Source organism: Gavialis gangeticus, unplaced genomic scaffold (genome assembly GCF_001723915.1).
Source record: "Gavialis gangeticus isolate Ggan-Ray unplaced genomic scaffold, GavGan_comp1, whole genome shotgun sequence".
In the NCBI taxonomy this organism is placed as follows: Eukaryota; Metazoa; Chordata; order Crocodylia; family Gavialidae; genus Gavialis; species Gavialis gangeticus.
In genome coordinates, this window is record NW_017729022.1 from 127,297,387 (window position 1) to 127,317,300 (window position 19,914).

A 19,914-nucleotide genomic window follows, 5' to 3' on the forward strand; every position below is an offset into this window, starting at 1 on the left:
CCCCCCCCCCCCCCAACACTTTTTTTAAAGAGATTGTTCCCTCTTCTAAACTGGCTTTCAGCAGTTCTAATCTACAAAATGAGTCACGGATTGGTACGGGCTCCAGTGATCATAACAAGACCAAAGATGGTGGCAGACATATGAAAACCAGTAAGGACAGGGAAATTATAGGAGGGAAGTAGTGATTTAGGACCTGTTTCTGTGGGAGGGGGGCTGGGTGAGCGGTTTGGGGCATGCTTGCAAAGAGGCAGTTGCATGATGAAGCCCAGAATTTGTGGATGATTTTAGTGTTGCTTTTATTTTAAATGTAAGTGGTGCGTTCGAGTTGCAGCCAAGAGGAACCAGATGTCTAATGGATGGAACAAACTTCCAGTGACACCCTTAGGAGTAACGCTTATGGAAAAGAAGCATGAGCTTGCAATGAGAGGCCAGTGGTTAGTGTGCGTGCGTGCATGTGCATCTTGTATAAGAGCGCGACTGTCTAGAGAACAGCACTCTTTAAGGCATCCAGAGCTGATAAGTTTGACGTGGGAGAGGAACCTGTGAATAGAAAGGGCTGTTTTCAATATATGGAAGAAGCTTTGGGTTGGCTGACTGTGTAAAACCAGGGAGTGTAAAAATGATGTAGCTGCAATGGTCCGGAAGTTGTGAGAAGCCAGAATTTCTGGGGTGGTTTCTGTTTCTTATGTGAGAAGCTATGTAGTGGTGATAAAGTTTAGATGAGCTTTTGAATGGGAGACATTCTTCCTCGGGTCATCAGGACAGAAGAGACTAGTATTACAGTAAGCTTAACACCTCACTTGAAATAGTGTACTCTGCAGTCACCTAAAGGTGTGAGTACTTGAAACACTGACTCCTAGAGGAGGAAAAAAAAAAGAGGGTATCTATTGGCAGATGTTGGCCGACTCCTAGACTTCCTGAGCTTTCCTACAACAGCACAACTTCGCTTTATGAAGCGCCATCTCTCAAGTGTACAATAGGGTAGCTCTTTTTTGGGGAGAAGGGGTGAGATTTGAAGAACCACAAAATTAAGAGCTTGAACAAAGTTGAGACTAATCAATGCAGGGAGGGTAACCAGGTGTTCAGTTTGCACATGGTTCTGTTAGCAAGACCTCCTGCAGTCACCAAGCATGTCACACGTAGGAGCAAATGTTGTGAAGGGAATATAGCTAGGCATTTGGAAGGCTGTTACTAGTAACAGCCTACTACAGACTTGAAGAGCTTTCTCTCTTTCAAAATGGTCACTCGTTGGCAAAACATCTTGAATCTGTTAAAACTGCTAGTAGGCGAGTGTTCCTGAGGTGTTCAATCTTAACTCCTTTTACCTTTTGGGGAGAAGGGCAATATCTGTGGATAATAAACTTGACAAATGTGTGAAACTAAGGCACTGACAACACGTTTCTGACTTTCGTAAAGGTAAAAATGATACTAAACATGGCTGCAGTTGCCTAGCTTGTGTGGTGGTTTGTGTGCCTAAGCTGAATGCAATTTAAGTTAAGCTTTAACTGTGTTTTATAAAACAAGAGGGCAAGTAACACCCAAAGTTGCTGCATTTTATTGTTCAATATAGAACAGAAGGAAAGCAGGATCAAGATACAAGTGTGAGTATTTGGGACTAGGGCCAGTGGGAAAATGGGTTAGGTGTGTATTTGTCTTGCATTTTCTTTTCTTTTTTCCTATTGGAGGTGGTGGTTTGTGGGGGTGGTGGTGGTGGAATATGTTGAATGTTTCTCCTGTATTGTTAACACATCTGTACAGTTTCCTTTTTCTGGCTGCCCTGTCACAGGACACAATCCTGTAACCAAATGCTAGAACAATGATTCTTTCTCTATTGCTGCCTCCCAGGGAAGTTACCAGGAAAATGGGAGAGTAAAGACTAGTACTTAAAGTAGCTTTCCTAGTGAGCCTGAAATTGGGCTGTGCTGAGGATAGAACGGAGAGAAGATGATTATTCCTTTGACCTCTAGACTTTGTCAAGAATTAGTTAACAAACTGATGTCAGTAACCTCAAATTTTTGAGGGCTGTGTGCATGGGAGGGAGGGTTAAAAGCAAGCATGCACATGTACCTCCTCTTGACTTAGTTTCACAGGGTTTATCTACACATTTCTACTGTGGAGTAGACTAGTTAGCTCTTCAATAAAGCATCACAGTCTATGTGTGTGCCAGTATTGGGACAGTAAACTAATTAAACTCTGCTGTAGGATAGTACCATCAGGGACAGTATTGTCCTAGGGTGGGGTACTTTACTGCACTGAAATGCCTGTGTAGACAGTGACTGGGGACATAAATTGCTCCCAGCTGGCTGGGGGTTTGCTCTACCCCAGCTCAAATTGCTGTAGATGCTACTGGGGGGTGGGGGGGGACTGCTCTGCCCCAGGATAGATGCTGTGCCTCAGAACAGTTTACTTCAGCCCAAACTGCTCCAGAGTTTGTTGTATTGCATTAATTGCATGTGTAGATGCACCTACTATCTCTCATTCTTTTTGGTTTTTTTTTTTTTTTTAATGAAAAGGAAATTCCAGCTAAAGTTGTGCGTGCCAACTCAGCTGCCTTCCAGCTACACAAACCAGTGTGAAATATGGCTCTCTCTTCAACTGTCTAGAGGTGCCTTGAGCCAGAGATGTCTCTACTATAATCATGAATGCCTGTGGGTTTGGAGAGGAGGTGACTTTTTAGTTCTTTTGGTAATAATTGACTTCTCCCACTTTTTGTGCTACTTTGACATCTTCCGAAACTTAAATTGCAGGGATTTTCTTTTATTTAAAAGGAGTGGGGCTTCCATCTGAAAAGCTGACTGATGTTTTTGTGGATGAGGTGCTTTTCTTTTAAGAATGGGGTTGGAGTGCATGACTAACTTTTACATAGGAAGATGTCATGCCTGCCGATATATTTTCAAGTTGCTAGTTTTCCTTTACTGGTACATTTTGACCTGCTACAGCAAAGTCCAACTTGTAGAAGGACTATGTGTGTGTGTGGTCTCTGCAGGGTGTTACAGATTTATGTCAAGAAGCAGCAGCTACTAGTGGGAGTCAAGCCCTGCAGGATCAGGTCTGATTTTTAACTGTTTTGTTAGAATTAACATCTCTACTCTGTTCTGCTGAAAGCATCTTGGTGACTTTGCTGTCAGACATCATGGTTGATGATAAACTTGGAAGACGCCGTGTAGGTTTCAACTTGAGTCTTGCTTTCCAGTGTCATTACAACAGCTAAAAAGGGTTCTGGGTGTGTGTGGTGTATAACATGGCATAGCAGCCTCTTCCTTTGTGGCACTATTCCATGTATTAGTGGCTCCAATGGTGTGATGCTGTATCAACTTCCTGCAGTTCCTTCTAATAAGGACAGCATTTCATATCCTGTTTTGAAAGAATTGATCACTTAACCCACAGTTGGCGTATTCATTATGAAAGTTGGTGACTCCTGGAAATCTGCGTTTTGTTTTTTGGCATGTAAAAAGTCAGTGAGTCTGAGCTCTTAACACTTCCAACAGCTCACTAATTATGCTTTTGCCTTCCAAAACAGGATTTGCAGTTCTCTGAATACTAGGGTTTGGGGCTAAACACTGCACGTGGTGGTACATTTGTTCTGGTCCTCTTGGCTAGGGTAAGTCTCTGCAGTTTTTTTCCCTCCCCCTGCAATGCCTTAAATATTTGGTTATGAAAATGGATGGTTCACTAGAGAAAAGTAGGATTCCTCTGCTTAATTACAAATGAATGTTTGTGTTCCCTTCAGAACCCAAAGGGTTAATGTGGGAGTTTGATCCTGACTTCTGTTTAATAGGCATCTTTTTCTTCGTGGTTGAAATATTAACTCTGCCAGTCCCATTTTCCCCATATTTGGGGAAAAGCTTATCTTTATCCTGGGTGTATGGTGTGTGTGTGTGTGGGGGGGGGAGCGGGGGAGAATGCCTTCAAACCAGCGCTGTCCAACTTCAGGGGACCATGGGCCACAAACCACAAGGGCAGCACTAGTGGTACTTCAGGTCCCTCCGCTGCATGTGGGTGCCCCTTACTCTGCTGCACTGCACACTCATGTGGGCCATAACTCTTCCAAATTGCATGGTGCCTCGCCTTGCTTTCAGCTCCTCTGTGGCACCGTGCTGCATGGGTGTTTCCTACTGGCAGCCCTCCTGGCACTGCAGGTTGAGCTGTGCCATGCTGGCCTGCACTGTGGGGTGGTGGAGGCATGGAGCAGAGATCGGGGGAACCCTGAGACCCCAGCTGCTGTTGCAGCTGGGGCAGTAGTGGCCCTGGTGGAAGCTTGGGGGGCTGCATCTTAGTTCATTTACCTGAATCCAAGATCTCTTTGAATTTAAGAGGATCACCCAATTCTTCGTTTCTGTATATGGAAAGCTTTATAAGTGGTGTTACTTTTCCATATGTAGAATCTAATTACAAGAGGGTCATTTTCTAAATTTTGTCCCTTATAACTACTGTGGTGGGGAAAGTAGTGGCAGGGGCCAGGCAGTCTTCCTTTTATTCTGCAACCGCTACACCCTGTTTCCCACCCCTTGCCCCCAGCTTTTGCTTACTCTATGCGGTGGGTCTGACTGCGGTTCCAGTCTGGGACGTGGAGCATGCTGTGGCTTCAGCCCAGCAAGATTGCAGCGCCAGATTCAGCTTTGGCTCCAAGTCAGGGCTGGAGCCTCAGCAGCTCCTCTGTCACAGCATGGTCTTCCCTAATTTCCCCCCAGCCCTGCATTGCTTGGTTTCCCCTGTATTGGGCTGAAACTGAGGTTGCAGCCACTGCCTGCCCTGGGCTGTGCTCAGATCCAAGGTTATTTTTTCTCCCATCTTGAATTGGGGAAGAAACCTTGTCTTGGATTTGAGCAAATAAAGTAACCCTTTGCCGGCTGCATGTGGCCTGTAGGCCACCAGTTAGTACAGAAAGTTCTGCAAGAACAGGGCTGTCCATTTGGAAGAAAGGCTAAACATGAACTTTTAGTAGGAAGGTGGGGAAGATGCATGCAAAGGGACTAGAATTCACAAGCATCTTGCACGTACCAGAGGTCAGAGGTGTAACTTAATGTTGGTGGCCTGGGCAGGGAAGTGAGCACTTGTCACCTCACACAGGGCCTGCTGCAGTTGTGGCAGTGCAAGCTGCTGTGGCAGTGTGAGCTCTGTAGTGGCTGCCATTCTGGTGCCCTCTCTGAATTGGTGCCTGGGGCTGGTGCCCTGCTTGACCTTCCCCCAAGTTGTGCTACTAAAGAAGGTTGCTGAGTTGCAGTGTAAGACCTCAAAGTAGTCCAGTCAAACTCCCAGTAAGAATAGTCTTGGCAAGGTGGATTCTCTGCCTCTTGCACCAGGGCTCGCACAAGCATAAAGTGGTAGGCCTGCTTCTGAAAGAGCACGGAGCTCATTCTTCTGACTCATCCTTAGGAGAGAAAAGGAAACTTGTATAAACTGAAAGATGACCTTTAAACTGTTAAAGAGAATACTCAGATTGCCTCGCTACGAGCACAAGTCAAGAAATACAAGTCAAGAAATACGGGAGTCAAAGTTGTGTCCACAATTTTAACTTTATTTCCACGTGTTTGTATTCATTGCAGTGAAGTAGGGGTGTAGGTTCCAGCTATTTCAACTGATCTGATAAAAGATGCTGGATTTACTCAAAGAACCTTGTCTGCCTGCAGGGAAGGAGGAGATTCCATAATTTAGGCTGTCTTGCTCAAGTGCTTTGCTATGCCCTGCAGTCCTATTTAAGATGTGTGTGGTATCTTGTAATCTTTCTTTCTTAACTGTCATAATGGTGCAGTTTACCTCTAATGACTTGTGGTTAAGTGTCTGTAAGAACTAGCTCTGTGAGCAACTTGCCTGCGTATGAATATTCCTGTCAAGCCAGTGTTTGGGTTTGTAGGTCCTGGTGCTTGGTCTCAATATGCTTAAGAGAACAAACCTGTGATGGCTATTTTAATATTATAGTATCTTTTTCCCAGCCTATAAAATGCTACTTTTCTCCCTGAAATAGTGAAGTTGCATATTTTTCCTTGGAGTCTCAGACCAGCAGAGACTCCCTATGCCTGACAAAGGGTGGCTGCGCCTGAAAGCTTGCTAAGAACTTTTCCCTCAACTACTCAGTTGGTCTAATAAAAGATGTCACATCTACTCAACAAACCTTGTCCTTAGACCAACACGGCTACAACCAAAAACACAGCATTTTTTTTTATGCCGAAGCCATAGCAAAATAATTGAAATCACTAAGATGATGATAGAAAGATGGTGGGAAAAGCTGACTTTTTTTTTTTTTTTTAAAGAGGTGACTTAAAAGGAAAATATGGTGACTGCTAAATAATAGCAATAGCGGCCTGTCAGTCCTTGGATATAACTGAAGGGCTGTGAATGCAGGTAACACATTTGACTTGCATGTTTTAGAGACAGTAGTAGCAGCAACTTAGTGATGAAGCTTGTCTGTGATTCACTTAAAGCACAAATAAAGGATGCATGTGCTGGACAGGAGGGGTTGACCATACAGACTGACTTCGTAGGTTCTGTGACACTAGTAGAGACCATCTAATAGCGCTGCTTCTCACAGCGCAGACTAGGGGTTCCCTCCCATGCATCCTGCCAGCTTATCTAGTGTCCATCTGCAGACTTCGAGCGTCACTCTAAAACAAACTTTAAATATCTGGGGGGAGCGGACGGGAACACACGTGACGGAACTGGATGTAATAACCTCGCATTGCAGTAACACCCTGGGCACTCTGCCAAGCCCAGGGCTCTGTTGTGGGTGGCACTGTATGGACACATGGACTCTGGCATTGTTGAGAGGAACGCGGCTTTTGTTAACCAGTGAGAGAGCCACCGTGCATCCTTATCATGCTGTAAAATCTTGTGGGAAGCAAAGTTTAAGCACCATATGGCTAAATAGGGACCACCGTAGGTGTAGAAATGGTGTTGATCTCTCCTGTCTATGCTGTGGTAAAAACTACCTCTACTTTAACTTGCTGTAAAATATTAATTCAGATAAGCAGTGTATACTGACTTACCTCTGGTAATGTAGTTCTGCAAACCAAACAAGCCAGCAGTGAAGACTTTGCAATAGGATTGTCATTCCTTCAAGAGTTTAGTCTAAATAGACTAGACGGTGGATATGGGGAAATGGAGGCACAGAGAGAAAGTCACTTATCTAAGACCCTCTGCCTGCAGCAGAGATGGGGGTGGTCTCTCTGTCTTCAAGTGTTCTGGGATTGCCTTCTCAGTGCTCTGGTCACCAGCACAGCACCACCTACCAGTCGGTGAAAGCTGACCTTTTTTCTTGTAGGGGTGGAGAGAGAAGGCATGAAAAAAATAATGCCATGAAATGTATCTGAACCATTTTTAGCTTAAACCCTTGTCTCTTTAGCCTCTGTGGTTTAGAGGGAGGTTCCTGTTTTCTTTCTAGGTGTGAGGGTTAGAAATAGTCTTATTCCTTCTCATGGAAAAGGTCCTGAAGAATCCATTTGGCAACAGGTAAAGTAAACAGTCAGACTTCTTTATTAATGCCAACCATGCTGAGGATAGATACGACTTGGAGAGAGTGCATGTTAGTTTTGGATTTGGCACCCCTGAACCTGAAATAGACTGTACCACAGACCTCACTGCAGGCTAGAATAGATTCTGCAGTCTAAATGGACAATCCCCAGGGAAAATTCCTCCAGCTGGCATTCAACATGCTTCAAGCTGCAAGGCTCTGCCAGCTTCATGGGAGATGCCTTGAGAGCCAGGTAAAAGAAGCTGGAATAGCTGATTTAGAGCTTTCTCTCTCTCTCTAGGCCTGCACATCGCTCTACATAGTAATGGTATCATTTGACAGGTGTGGCAAACCTCCCTCCTCACCAGATCTGGATCCTGGGTCTCCATTTCTGCATACACTAAAACACCATACAGCCCACTACTATACAACCCTACACCTGTGTATTCCATATGCATGTTAATAGTACCATGGAAGAATCAAATTGGAATGAAATAGTTGCTTGAACAGTTCAGACATGGTGTGTCAACATAGCAAAAATTGCATATGCCCCAAATATTGGGAAGTATTCATTTAAAAAAGAAAATAAAAGCAACAATATCCTGAGGCTGGAAGCTTCAGAAGCTTCATCTTTTAGTTTTAGTTACAAAAAGATAAAACATGACTTGACTGTTGCGTTGAGGGAAGGAATGTTGATGATTACTCCATGCTGTGACTGTACAGCATTATACAGTGTAATAGCTGGAAGTTGGATCTAAACAAATGAGGAGGGGGGAGTGCCACATTTGCACTAAACAGTGAGGAGTAGTCTAATTATGGAACGACTTTCCAAGGCTTGTAATAGATTTTCTGTGCCTTGTGATCCTTGAAACAACAGGCTGTCTTTTTGGTGTGGAAGTTCAGGGCCTGGATGCAGAAATTTACCAGGTGAAGTTGTATGGCTTCTGTCTATGTGGGAGGCCAGGCTAGATGATCCCAAGGGACCCTTTTGGCCTCAGTCTCTTTGTTCCAGCTCCTAAATTGAAGACAAGAGCTAGTGTTCCTTTTCTTAGCTCTCTCTGTGTGTGAGACAGTTACTTAAAAGTGTGCTCTATCCTTCTCTCCAAGATGGAAAAAACCCTATAACTAGTATGTGCCTATATTAAAAATATGCCTGCTAGACTATCTGTTATGTGTTTATGCTAGGTATTATTATAGGTGTCTTCATGTTCTAGATATGAGTTTCGTATTGTCTCTGTTTGCAAAAGGTGGGGAACAGAGGGAAGGTGACTTGCCGCGTGGGTGACCTTGAGATAGGAGGATTTGATCCTAGCCCCGGCTCCTCTGCTAGGTCCCAGAGCCCTGGTATATCTCTAGCTGCATTGCTTCTAGGTGTGAGTGTCAGTGTGGTAGAGCCGATCTAACCAGAATCTGAATGTGACTTGCTGTGGCTGCGTGTGTGACCTGGGGCCCTTCCATATTTTACTTGTTGTTTGGGGGTGGGGCTGGGGGATTGGTCATGGTGTGAGGCCTTAAACCAAGCAAATAAAGAGCACTTTGTCACTCCAGCTTGCATTGCTGGCAGGCATGGCATCCCCTCCATCACAAGTGATGCTTACAGTGGTAGGGCTTGGCCAGGCAGAGGTTGGATTCAGGTCCTGAACGGGCTTAAAGTCTAGCTTGTAAGGGGAATTGCAGAGCTTCCTCAGCTGTGTGATTTGGACAGGAGTGGAGTGTCTAATGTCAGTGATGAAAGACCCTAGCTACTGCTACAGGGGCCAGCATGCTTGATGCCATCCTTGTAATCAAAGATGACCAAATACCTTTTACCTGGATGAGTTCTCTGGTGGCTAAGTTGAAGTTTTGCCTGAAAATTACATCTGCAGGCTGGACAGATGATGGGCATTTGGGGACTGGTCCTGATGTGAGACTTGATGTAAGGGATGCAGAATGCTAGTTTAGGCCACTGTGGACCAATCTGCATTATGTTTATAGGCTGCTTGTTCCTAGTTTTGAATGTCAGTATGGCACTGATTCAGATTGGGGTTTCAAACAGTCCTTTTTTCTCTTGCCTTGCCTGATGTGTGATCATTTGCCAGAGCACATTTCTCCAGAAAATATTTTTTCCCTTGGGCTGCTGGTTATTAGACATCCCAGTTACATGGCCAGATCACTTTTTAATTGTGTCTTTTATAATAATGGCACAACTACTAGAGACTTTCAGTCTTTGGGAGTCTGTCTTGCCACTTTCTGTTCAGCAGCATTTGCATTCAGCTTTGGAAATGGCTCAACTTCTTGACAGAATGGCAGCAGATTGTCCACGACTCACAAGCACAGAGCAAGGGCGTCAGGACTACCACCTGGTAGACTTACAATGTTGTTAGCAAAACTATACCTTGCCTATTCCAAGGTGTTCGTGTTACCTTCCAGAGGCTGTGCCAATCTTGGCAATTCTGTTGTAGCTTGGCAGGCTCAGGCAACCCAGGGAGGTGAATTCATCCACAGCTTGATGCTAGTCCCAGTAACAATACTTTGTAGTACATGGGGCTTACTAGGAGCATGGTGGTATGTTCCCTCTTTAAACTGCTTAGTTCAAAATGTGAGCACAGAGTATTTGATATATTTCCTACAAGAAAGGTGGAGAAGGAAATAAGTTGAGGGGGCATGGTTCTTGCAAAAAAAATCTGCAACTAGCAAGCAGTTAATGAATTCATAACCCCCATCATCACTGTCTAGTATAATGGAGTGGAAAGGGAATTCCTGTTTGGCACTTCCAAGTGCCACGTTCCAACTTATTTCTGTATTCAGAAAGGTACTGGAGAGGCGACATTCTTGTCCCTGCGCATGCTGTGGGGAAGCTATAATTAACAAACTAGATCTTCTGGAACGCACAAGTTGATCTACAGTCTCTTTGTTCCAGTGAGACTTATCCTACAGGTCAGCCTGTGCCTTGGATGAATGCTGGAATAATTTGTCTTTGAGTTTTGTTTCTTAACCCTTGGTGTTGATTCTCCAGGTCCTATAAGGCCAGTACATCAGACACGTCAGCAGTGGTAACCAACCCTTGGCCAGGGGTGTCAGTGGTAGCAAGTGGCTGGTGACTAAAGTTAGAGCCACAAAGGCTTGCTGGTCGTGCTTTTGCCTAGGTAAGGGCACCCCAACTTGAGACCTCTGAGTAAGTCTGCAGAGGACTGGCTGGTCTCTCAATACTGGAAAATGCTGGCTCCTCTCCTTGTTAAAGGGATGCCTTTCTGCCTGTCTGTTCTATTTTATTGGTCAAGGGTGTCTTCCTGCATAAAACTTGCAGACTTCTGCTCTAAGCTGCAGGCCAAGCTAAGCTCTCCTTCCTCTTCTGCCATCTTACTTGCTTCCAGATGGTCCTTTTGGTCTTCTGTGCTTGCTTTCCCTCCACCTTCTCAATACTAGTGGCTGCCATGGTTCTGTTGCTGCCAACTCTGTGACAGCTCTCTTTCTTTTTAGAGGATGGAGAAAGGAAGTCCTTTGGCTAATATTAGTTTCCTAACCTGTGCAGTGGCAAGCTGCATCTGTGCTAATAGGTAACACTGATGCCATGCCTTGTGCTGAGAGCAGGTGTTTTGAGGTGGGCCTCCTAAGAACAGCAGATACTGGTATATTTTTATGTAGCAAGCTAGAGCATCCATGCATTTGGAAACCACTGCTAATAATGCAATAACTTTGTAGACACCCATCCAATACCCAAGGAGGCCCCAGCTCTTCCATGGGGGCAAGAATGCAGAGTTGGGATAAAAAGCTCTGAACAGGAAATTCCAAATATGGGGTCTAACTTGCAAGGAAATAGTCTACACTGCAATACAGTCACTTCAGTATGCAGCAGGTTGGTGTGGGAGTTGGCAAAAACTTGAGACACCGGCAATGCAAGAAGTGTACACTTCCCTCTGAAAAAGTCAAATTTACTAGTCTTGTGAGTAACTCCTAATAGCTGTGGGAACTTCCTCAGTCTATTTAATTGCCACATCTGGCAGCCCCTTGTGTATAGCCTATCTAATGGTTTATGGGGCAGCTGACAGTGCATTTTGAGAGGGGAGGCTCTTCCCATAAGTGGAGTTGCAGCTCAGTGGGCCAGAACACATCTGACTGAAGAGTGGGAAGGGGCTGTTCATCTGTTTCATAAAGGTGGGTGGTTTGTGTGACAGCAGGTCCTCATGTCCTCCTTGGCATTGAGGTTTCCTGCTTGCGTATCCCTCGCAGCCAGATCCTTACTGGGGTTATATGACCCTGGTCAGCTCCACTGGCAGACATGCTGCAGGACAACCTCACCAGTGTGTACTGAATGTGAGTATGACCAAGCTTGATGCCCATACCGGGTAACCACTAACGCAGACAGTTCTTTTGCTTGAGAAGCAGCATGGTCTGGTGGGTGAGGACGGCGGGGCAGGGGAAGAGGAGAAGTTGGGTTCTAGATAGGGTTTTTCACCTAATCTGCTGAGTGAACTTGAGCCAGCCACTTCATCCCTTTGCTGCTTTTCTTCAGCCCCAGTCCTTTTGTCAGGGGATGTCTCCCGTGTGTGTGTGTGTGGAGGGGGGTGCACAGGGCTGTGGCTTTTTTGCCACAGTATGAGCTTGTGCTGAGACCTTTTCTCACCTGTCTCTGTCTCTATATCCTTGGAGTGCAACAGAATTTCCTTTTGCAAGTTCTGTAACTGCTAGACTCAGGTGTAGCAGTTGCATGCATTTCTGGATGCAAAACTCCCTTGAAGATAAATTGACACACAGACACATACACGATGGGAGGAGGAACCCCCAAGGCTCAGCCACTTGGACATAGAGGTGCATCTGCAGCTCTAAAGTTCTTGAGAGTGAAATGAAAAGCTTTAGCTCCATACAGCAGTGAGAATTCAGTCCCACTTCAGTTCTAAATGGGCTCAGTGACCTTGGAGCCTGGCTATGATTTGTAGTGTCTGAGCAGCCTTCTGTGGCAGGCATATCACAAGGTAAGTCCTGAACCCCCTCCCTGACTGCCACTCCAGGCTCCTTCCTCTGCCCCATCTGCTGCTCTGCTTTTTGTCACTGTGCTGCCTGCCCCCTCCCCATTCCAGCCATACCTAGGATATCCATGCAACTTCTGGCATTACACCTTTCTGACAGGGTTGGGGAGGGGGTGGGGTGGTGATGATGGTGGTATGCATTCCAGCACTCAAAAGCTCTGACTTGCCCGGTGTTTCTGGGTGCTAACTTAGGACTCCTGAACTGTCCATCCTTTTTAAAGTCTATGTTCCTACATGGTTGACCAGTTAATATTGCCTTGTCTATAACTGGGAGTATATGAAGAAGTCTGGATCTTTGCTGTTTGGCTGTATGGTGATATGGACATTGACTTAAAATTAGAAAGAGATGGGGGGATTGGGACCCTAAGGAAGGAACTCATCTAGAGGAGGGGTATCCCACGTACAGCCCCCCAGCCTTGTAGAGGGGCTGAGAATTCAGGACAAGGCCTGCCACCAAAATCCTAGGCACACATCTAGCCTGGGGAGCAGGTGAATTTGAAATTCCTGGTCTAGAGTCATGAGACAACTGAAGGCTGTATTTGATAATTGAGACTGACAGAAGTGAGTACAGCTCCACTTTGGATTTGGCCCTCTGTCCTGTGTGGCCCCTGGAGGGCACTGTTCCATTGTGGGGAATAATGGGAGGGGTGGGTTTCCTGCTTGGACTGGTGCACAGCAAAGTACATGCTACCCTCTTCTCCTACCTCCTGAAGCAGGAGAGTGACCAGTAAACAGGAGGTGGAGGGGGTAGGAAGGGAGCCTGGTCCAGCTTTTCATTAAAGACCCTTGTGATCCTGGACACAACTGTATGCTGCATGATTGGGATGGGTTTCCTGCGAGGCACTATGTCCTGGGGACATAAACTGTGTTCCAGAAAGAATGAACAAACAAACAACCTCGTACAGCTCGTTAGAAGGAGGGTAATGGGGCCTTTCAGTCTCCAGTGTCAGTAAAAGGGAGTTTCTGCTAAAGTGTTCTTTGAAAGACCTTACTTGGATGCAAATGGCATTTCCTGTGAAGTGTCTCAGGCTGAGGCTTTACTAACAGGTGGGATTTTGATGGCTCTTATGTCCTGATCTCATCTTCTCTAATACTTTGTTTAAAGCAAACCAAACAAACGAAAAAACACAACAACAAAAATACCTTGGCTTGGCCCAAAGCTGTTCACACAATACCATTTGCAGAGTTTATACACATGCAATCATGCATCTGATGGAAGTCAGCCTTCCAAAGTTTGCTTTTAGTTCAATACCATCTGGTGAATTCTGAGTTCCTCTTTCCTCCTTTCCACCTCAACATTCTTCTTCAGATTTTATTCCACAGCTGTTCATCTCACTTCAGGCTTGCTGGAGCAACAAAACTCTGCACTTTGTACTATACAAGATAATAGAGCATTGACTTCTGGTGTTCTAGCAATAAAAATAATGCTGTGCTAAGCAACCTGAGCTGGCTGTGTATCCTGGCACTCACTCTTGTTCTTGCTGTGGTATCTTGCAGGTGCAGGGAAGTAAGCGGAGATGGATTTATATGACCCTCAGACCCTGGGCTTTATGGTCTTCGGAGGCTTCATGGTAATTTCAGCCATTGGGATTTTCCTGGTCTCCACCTTTTCCATGAAGGAAACTTCATATGAAGAAGCCCTGGCCAAGCAACGGAAGGAGCTTGAGAAAAGCCAGCAGCACAAAGTGGAAAAGAAAAAGAAAGAGAAACCTGTAGAGAAGAAAGTGAAGACCAAGAAAAAGGAGGAGAAGCCTAATGGGAAAATACCTGAGCAGGAACCTGGGCAAGAAGTAACCGATGCTTCCAAAGAAGTTGCTCCTGAGCCAGCCCCAGTGTCTGAGCTGACAGTCCTGGAGACACCCATTGTGGTGGTTTCGGCTGCTCCTCAAGAAAAGGAGAAACCTGTCCCATCTCCAAAAGAGAAGAAGAAAAAGGAAAAGAAGGTGCCAAAGGTAGAGCCAGCTCCCAGCTCTGTGGTGGCGGGCCCACCCTCCCCAGTTCTGCAAGCCTCTCCACTGAAAAAGACCGCACAGGTGGTGGAAGTGGAGTGCCGCCCACTGGGACAGCAGAGTGCTCCAAGAGCCAACTCTGCCGTCAAAAAGGCAGATCCTCTTCTGAGCCAAGAGGAGCTGAGGCCAGATGGAGCTGCTAAGAAGGCCACATCCAAGAAGAAGGGTGAGGCAGGTAAGTGTCAAATCTGCTGCTGACCTCCCTCTTCTATGAGTAACTAAAGCAGCTTGGTGTGGGAAATGGAGGATTAGCCTTGCATTGGTGGGGGTGAAGGAGAGGGAGGAAGTGCTCGGTCCTAGGGCTCTGACTTTCTCTTGGGAAGTGCTGTGTTGCTTGGGATGCCATTGTTTGAAATTCCAGCCACATGTCTGTGGTTTCTGTCAGACTGGGAAAGCCTTGCTGGCTTGGGGGTTCTCTGTGAAACTAACCCTTGTTTAACTTCTTGGTTTGATTTGGCACTCAGTTGTTTATAGGATCGGGTGCTGGATGCTCCCATGTGCTTTAAACTGATTTGTTGCTTGGCTCTGGTTCTAAATAACTTGATCTGGGTCCAGAGCCAGAGGAGCAGGCAGCACATTCCTTGTGGGTATCTAAGCACCTTGCAACTGTGTGTAAATGCAGAGTGGATGGGTGGCTTGTAGGCGGGACTCTTCTCTACTTCTCCTGGGAACAGGAGAGAGAAGAAAAACTGCTTGGATGCTGCATCCAAGCAGGAAAATGGTGCTGTACCCTTGCTATCGACCATGCATGCTCTTTTAAGAGGAAAGCTGGATCGTGAATGCAGTCGGGTTAGCTGGAGAGCAGTCCCTGGCTAACAAAAGTGAATTCCCATATTGGCTACAGAGAGAGTGTATGACAGAGACTGTACACCTGTCTGTCAAAGAAGCTTGTATTTTCTCTTGCATTTTTGCTTTTTGGATAGACTTTGACCAAAGCTTTTTGGTGTTGCCTTTTTAGTAGCTTTTAGTTCATGCTGCAGTAACTCTACCAGTTATGCTAGAATTAGTAGGGAGTGGGGCAGGGGGTGAATATGGGCTTGCTTTGGAAAGGGAAAAAAACATCCTTTAAATGCTTATTGGACAGTCTGTCTTCAGACTGCCTCTAGCATTGCCAGCTCAGCCTCTAGCTGATCAGCGTCTGCTGATCCCACGCTGAGCAAGAACAATTCCGGGAATTCTGGTGTCTTGCTCCCGACTGCAGTCAAGCTTTGAGCAAACGGCTGTAATGAGGGTGCAAGGAAAAATATAGTTAAGATTCTAGCACCAAAAATCCTTCACTGTGTGGTTTTTTTTTCTTTTTTTTTGCATGCAAATGGTGTCTCTCGTCTCTTCCTGTCTCGCATAATATCCACTTTTTTCCCTGAAGCAGAACAGAGTCCTGGATGTGTACCTAGAGAGACTTTTTTTACTCTTTGGAATCTCTCTCCCTCACTTCTGAACAACTTTCTGTTCAAAACTTAAAAAATTACACTGATATCTGAACTTCTGTTACAATAATGTCCTATGCAAGACCTCTTTAAGAGATCAGAGAGGGAGTCTTTTTAATCTGAGAACACTCAATGCATGCTTAAGACTTAAACAAAAAAATCTGTTTCTTATACTAAGCATTTCTGGACTAAGTTGTTTTAAGAGGCAGTATACCACCATTTTCCTAGTAAGTGCCTTGTACAAGGTAACATGATTGGAGCTAGCTTCAAGCTGTGGATGAATTAACCTCCCTGGGTTGCATGAGCCTGCCAAGTTCCAACAGAATTGCTACGGTTGGCTGGTACACCCTGTGGAAGGTAACAAGAACACCTTTGGGATAGGCAAGGTACAACTTTGCCAACAGCATTGTAAGCCTACAAGGTGGTAGTCCTGACCCCATTGCTCTGTTGGAGAGGTGTGGACAATGTGTTGCCATCCTGTTAAGAAGCTGATCATTTCCATCAAAGCTGGATGCCGATGCTACTTAATAGAAAGTGGCAAGACAGACTCCCAAAAACTGAAATTTTCTAGTGGGAATACCAAATATTGGTGCCATTATTTTGTTTATGAAGACATAATTATGAAGGAGACTGTGAAGAAACTAAATGTTTAGGTTAGAGGAAAGAGACTCAGTGTGGAAGAAGTCGCATATCCTACCACTACCATCAACCACCATATCCTGAGTGTGTTTGGTCCTTCCAGATGTAATGGTTGGAAATAAGGGATTTTGTGGGACTACCTTGTTAGCACCTGTAATAGGGATCCAGAAGACTCCTGTCTCCTTAAGAGGAAAGGGTAGCTGGGTAAGCTGAAGGATGGCAGGTAGGGAACAAGCTAACTGCTAACAAGCCGGGTGCTAGCAAACAGACAGACTTTGAGGTCACAGGCAGGGGCTAGCCATGGGAAGGTAATTCACCCAGGGAATGGAGACAGTAAAATGTGGCAAGGGCAGGCAGGGAGGCAGCCCAGAAGCAGTGGCCTGCAGGCAGCTGAGCTAAGTCCTAGCAGGGCAAGTAGGTGGGTCATCAGGCACAGAACAAACACCCCTGTGAGTGCCTGCAGAGTCACATGGCAAGATGGGACTGGGCTTAGGAGACTCATAAGCCAGTGCCTGAGTCCAGGCAGGCAGTCTGGCCCTGGTAGCTACAGAGTGAAGACCTCCTGCTATGGAAAGCTGCAGTTGGAGGCTCTGCTGCATCTGGAATGCCCTGATGATACCAGTAAAGCACTGAATACTTGCTGCAAGGGGGATAGGACCTAAGGTAGGCCAGAAGCATGTTAGACAACCAGTTGGCTTGAAGTTTTTATTAGAGCCAGAGTGCTTATGTTTTGATTTTGAGTTTTTAGCCAGTAGTTTGGGTTTGGGACTACTGGGGAGGCAGAGGTCTTAGCTGTGCCTGAGGGGCACATGCCTGCCTTGAGCCTGGCCAGCAATGGGGCTTCAATAGTTAGAGTAGTGGAGAAAGGACTAGAGGCTCAGCGCCTGAGCAGGGCATGAACTAGGGTCAGGGCCAGTAGCCTAGGATGGGTGAGATCAGCCCGGAAGGGCAGAGCCCATGGGCTCAACTGGCCAGAAAAGCTAATCCTGGGGCCACAGGCCCAGAAATACTGTCAAATGATGGGATGGAATCAGTGGGCCAGGGCTGAAGGCTTGTGACCAGAGAAACAGAAAGCTGCAGCTGAGAAGGCAGAGGTCTCTACAAGGGACAGAACAGTATTAAGTAAAATCTGCTAGGCATGGGTATGACTGTGGGGAGGTCAAAGGCCGTGCATAGTCCATAAGGCAACAGGTGCCCTGGTAGCATGTATGGGTCAAGAAAGCCTCACCTGATGTGAGGGATAGATTGAGATCAGCAGGATCAGCTGACAAAGATGAGCTGAGGCTCACTGTAGGCCCCTTGAGCAGCTTCCCTTTCTAAGCTCAACCCAGTCTATCAAGGAGTGGCAGGTGAAGACAAAAGGGAGGGACCCTTAAACCCAGAACAGTACAAGACTCTGGCTGGTCACAGCTGCCCCTGCGGCCTGGATCCATTACAACACCCAACTTTTGGTCTGTAGATACTTTCTACAGGAAACAAAACAGTTCACGTAGCTTTCTTCCAACCCGCCACCCATACATGCACGCACCCCTCTCTTTCACTGACAACATGAACTGTCCATACTGAGGCTCCTTCCTCTGACCTAAACTTGAATGCAGTAAAGTTACTGCTTTGCTCTGGTTTGCTTTTGGATCTGGCAGAGCTACTTTACTGGGCAGTTCATCATGATATCACATGACTTTTGAGTTTTAGCCCTAGCAAGCATCAGCTGAGCAAGCTCAGAAGTAACCATCACTCCCTTCAACACTTGGTTCTTCAGGCTCGTTCATACCACCTGAATTGCCCCTTCCAGACTTCAGATGTCTACAGCAAGGGCCAGCCAAAGATGAGATGAACAGCTTTTTAAATAAATATTCTGGTGTTCCACCTCTTTCCACTCGTTGTATGAGGCTTTCAAAAATCCTGTCATGGAGGAAGTTCTATCCCTAAAAATTGAGGTAGAGGTGAGGAATTGGATGTCAGCCTCAAAGTTGAATGTTCCAGGAAGCTGTCACTTTGTGAAAGACGTGTGGTTTTTGAAAGGCGGTTAAAAAAGTCCTGTTCCGGCCTGTTAGTACAACTGCTTTGAAATTGCATTAGGTAAACAACATTGTGTACTCTAGTCTGTTAGTATGGGACTTGATCCAAAATGCATAGAAAGTTGGAAGTGCAGTGCAGGTGGGTCAGTGGGAAGATGGGGGCTGGGATGACGTGGGCGCTAAGGCATACAGTTGACAGCCCTGAGGTTGCAAGTTCAAGGCCACAGTGGAAGTACATATGACGGGCCATGTTCAGTTCCAATGAATCTACGAATCCTGTTAAGTGCCTATTGAGCAGCTTTTGCCCTTAATGGTCTTAATGCCTCCTGCAGAAATAAGGTTCTAGCTCCCAAAACCTCAAGGATCTGCATTGGGTTCAAGATGGATGTCACAGTAAGTGACATTCATCACAAGGGCACAAAAAAGAAAGAAAGGAAAGTGGGAAGATGGTGTGATCTGGAGGTGGTTGTGGGAACATAGACCTTTATTGGAAGTATTTAGAATAAGGTAAATGAGTTCTTGCAAGACTGCTCATCCAGAAGTCAAAGTTGCTGGAGGCATCTTGCACCTGAGGTGGCTTCTGGAGCTTCTCTCTGCAGCTTCACTTTAGTCCAGATGGATAGATGAGACTGAGTTAGAGCTCTTGCACAAAGCCCGTCCAAAAAAAAAGTCCAGTCACTCAAACCCCCGAGTTTCTGGTTCAGATGGAGCCCACTGTTTGGACAACTATGTAGTCTTTGGGAGCTCCATGTGGCTAATCCAATTGACTATGGCACTAGGTGTCATCATTAAACTACTGCAAGAACTCGCCTGTAAGGCACCAATTCTTTATCTGCCAAGCTTCCTAGGCATTGGCTCAGGTTACAGATATTTTAAATTTTCTTTTTCTACAAGATCTAGAAGTCTCTTTCTTATTCTGCTATTTGTAAATGGATCAAGTCTCCTCAGCTCTTTCCTGCATGGAGATGAACCAAGTTGGATGTCACTCTTGAGCTCTCCACTTAAGGCATGATTTTCCCCATCCATGGAACCAGTCTCAATTTTCTGATGGGCAACTTTCTGACATCTTTTTGAAGAAGGAAAACCCATGTCATGCATTTCTTTAAAATGCCTATCACTTGTCAACAGCAGCAACTTTCCCTTTGAGTGAAGGACTAGGCTAACTTTCAGTATCACTTCCAGTAAGGCAGCCTATCCAACAGCTTTTGCCTGTAATGGTCCTCCTAATGCCTCCTACAGAAATAAGGGTTCTAGCTCCCAAAACCTTGAGGATCTGTACTGGGTTCAAGATGGATGTGGAGTGGAGGGCGGGAGGGGATGGCAGTGGCTGCATGCAAAGCAGTGACAATACAGTGTGGTAGGTGGTGG

At 45.8% G+C, this 19,914-nt stretch overlaps 1 protein-coding gene across 3 annotated transcripts in view; it reads left to right on the forward strand.

Annotated features, from left to right (window-relative positions):
* RRBP1 (ribosome binding protein 1) overlaps positions 1 to 19,914 on the forward strand; it is a 65,022-nt gene that overhangs the window by 1,664 nt on the left and 43,444 nt on the right. For 2 of the 3 annotated variants that reach the window (XM_019516151.1, XM_019516153.1), the window contains exon 2: positions 13,951 to 14,637. In XM_019516151.1, the coding sequence (XP_019371696.1) occupies positions 13,971 to 14,637 (667 nt within the window). In that variant the 5' untranslated portion in view covers positions 13,951 to 13,970. Of the gene's footprint in view, positions 1 to 3,520; positions 3,602 to 13,950; positions 14,638 to 19,914 lie in introns of all 3 variants that reach the window. The other variant, XM_019516152.1, reaches the window with a different exon arrangement.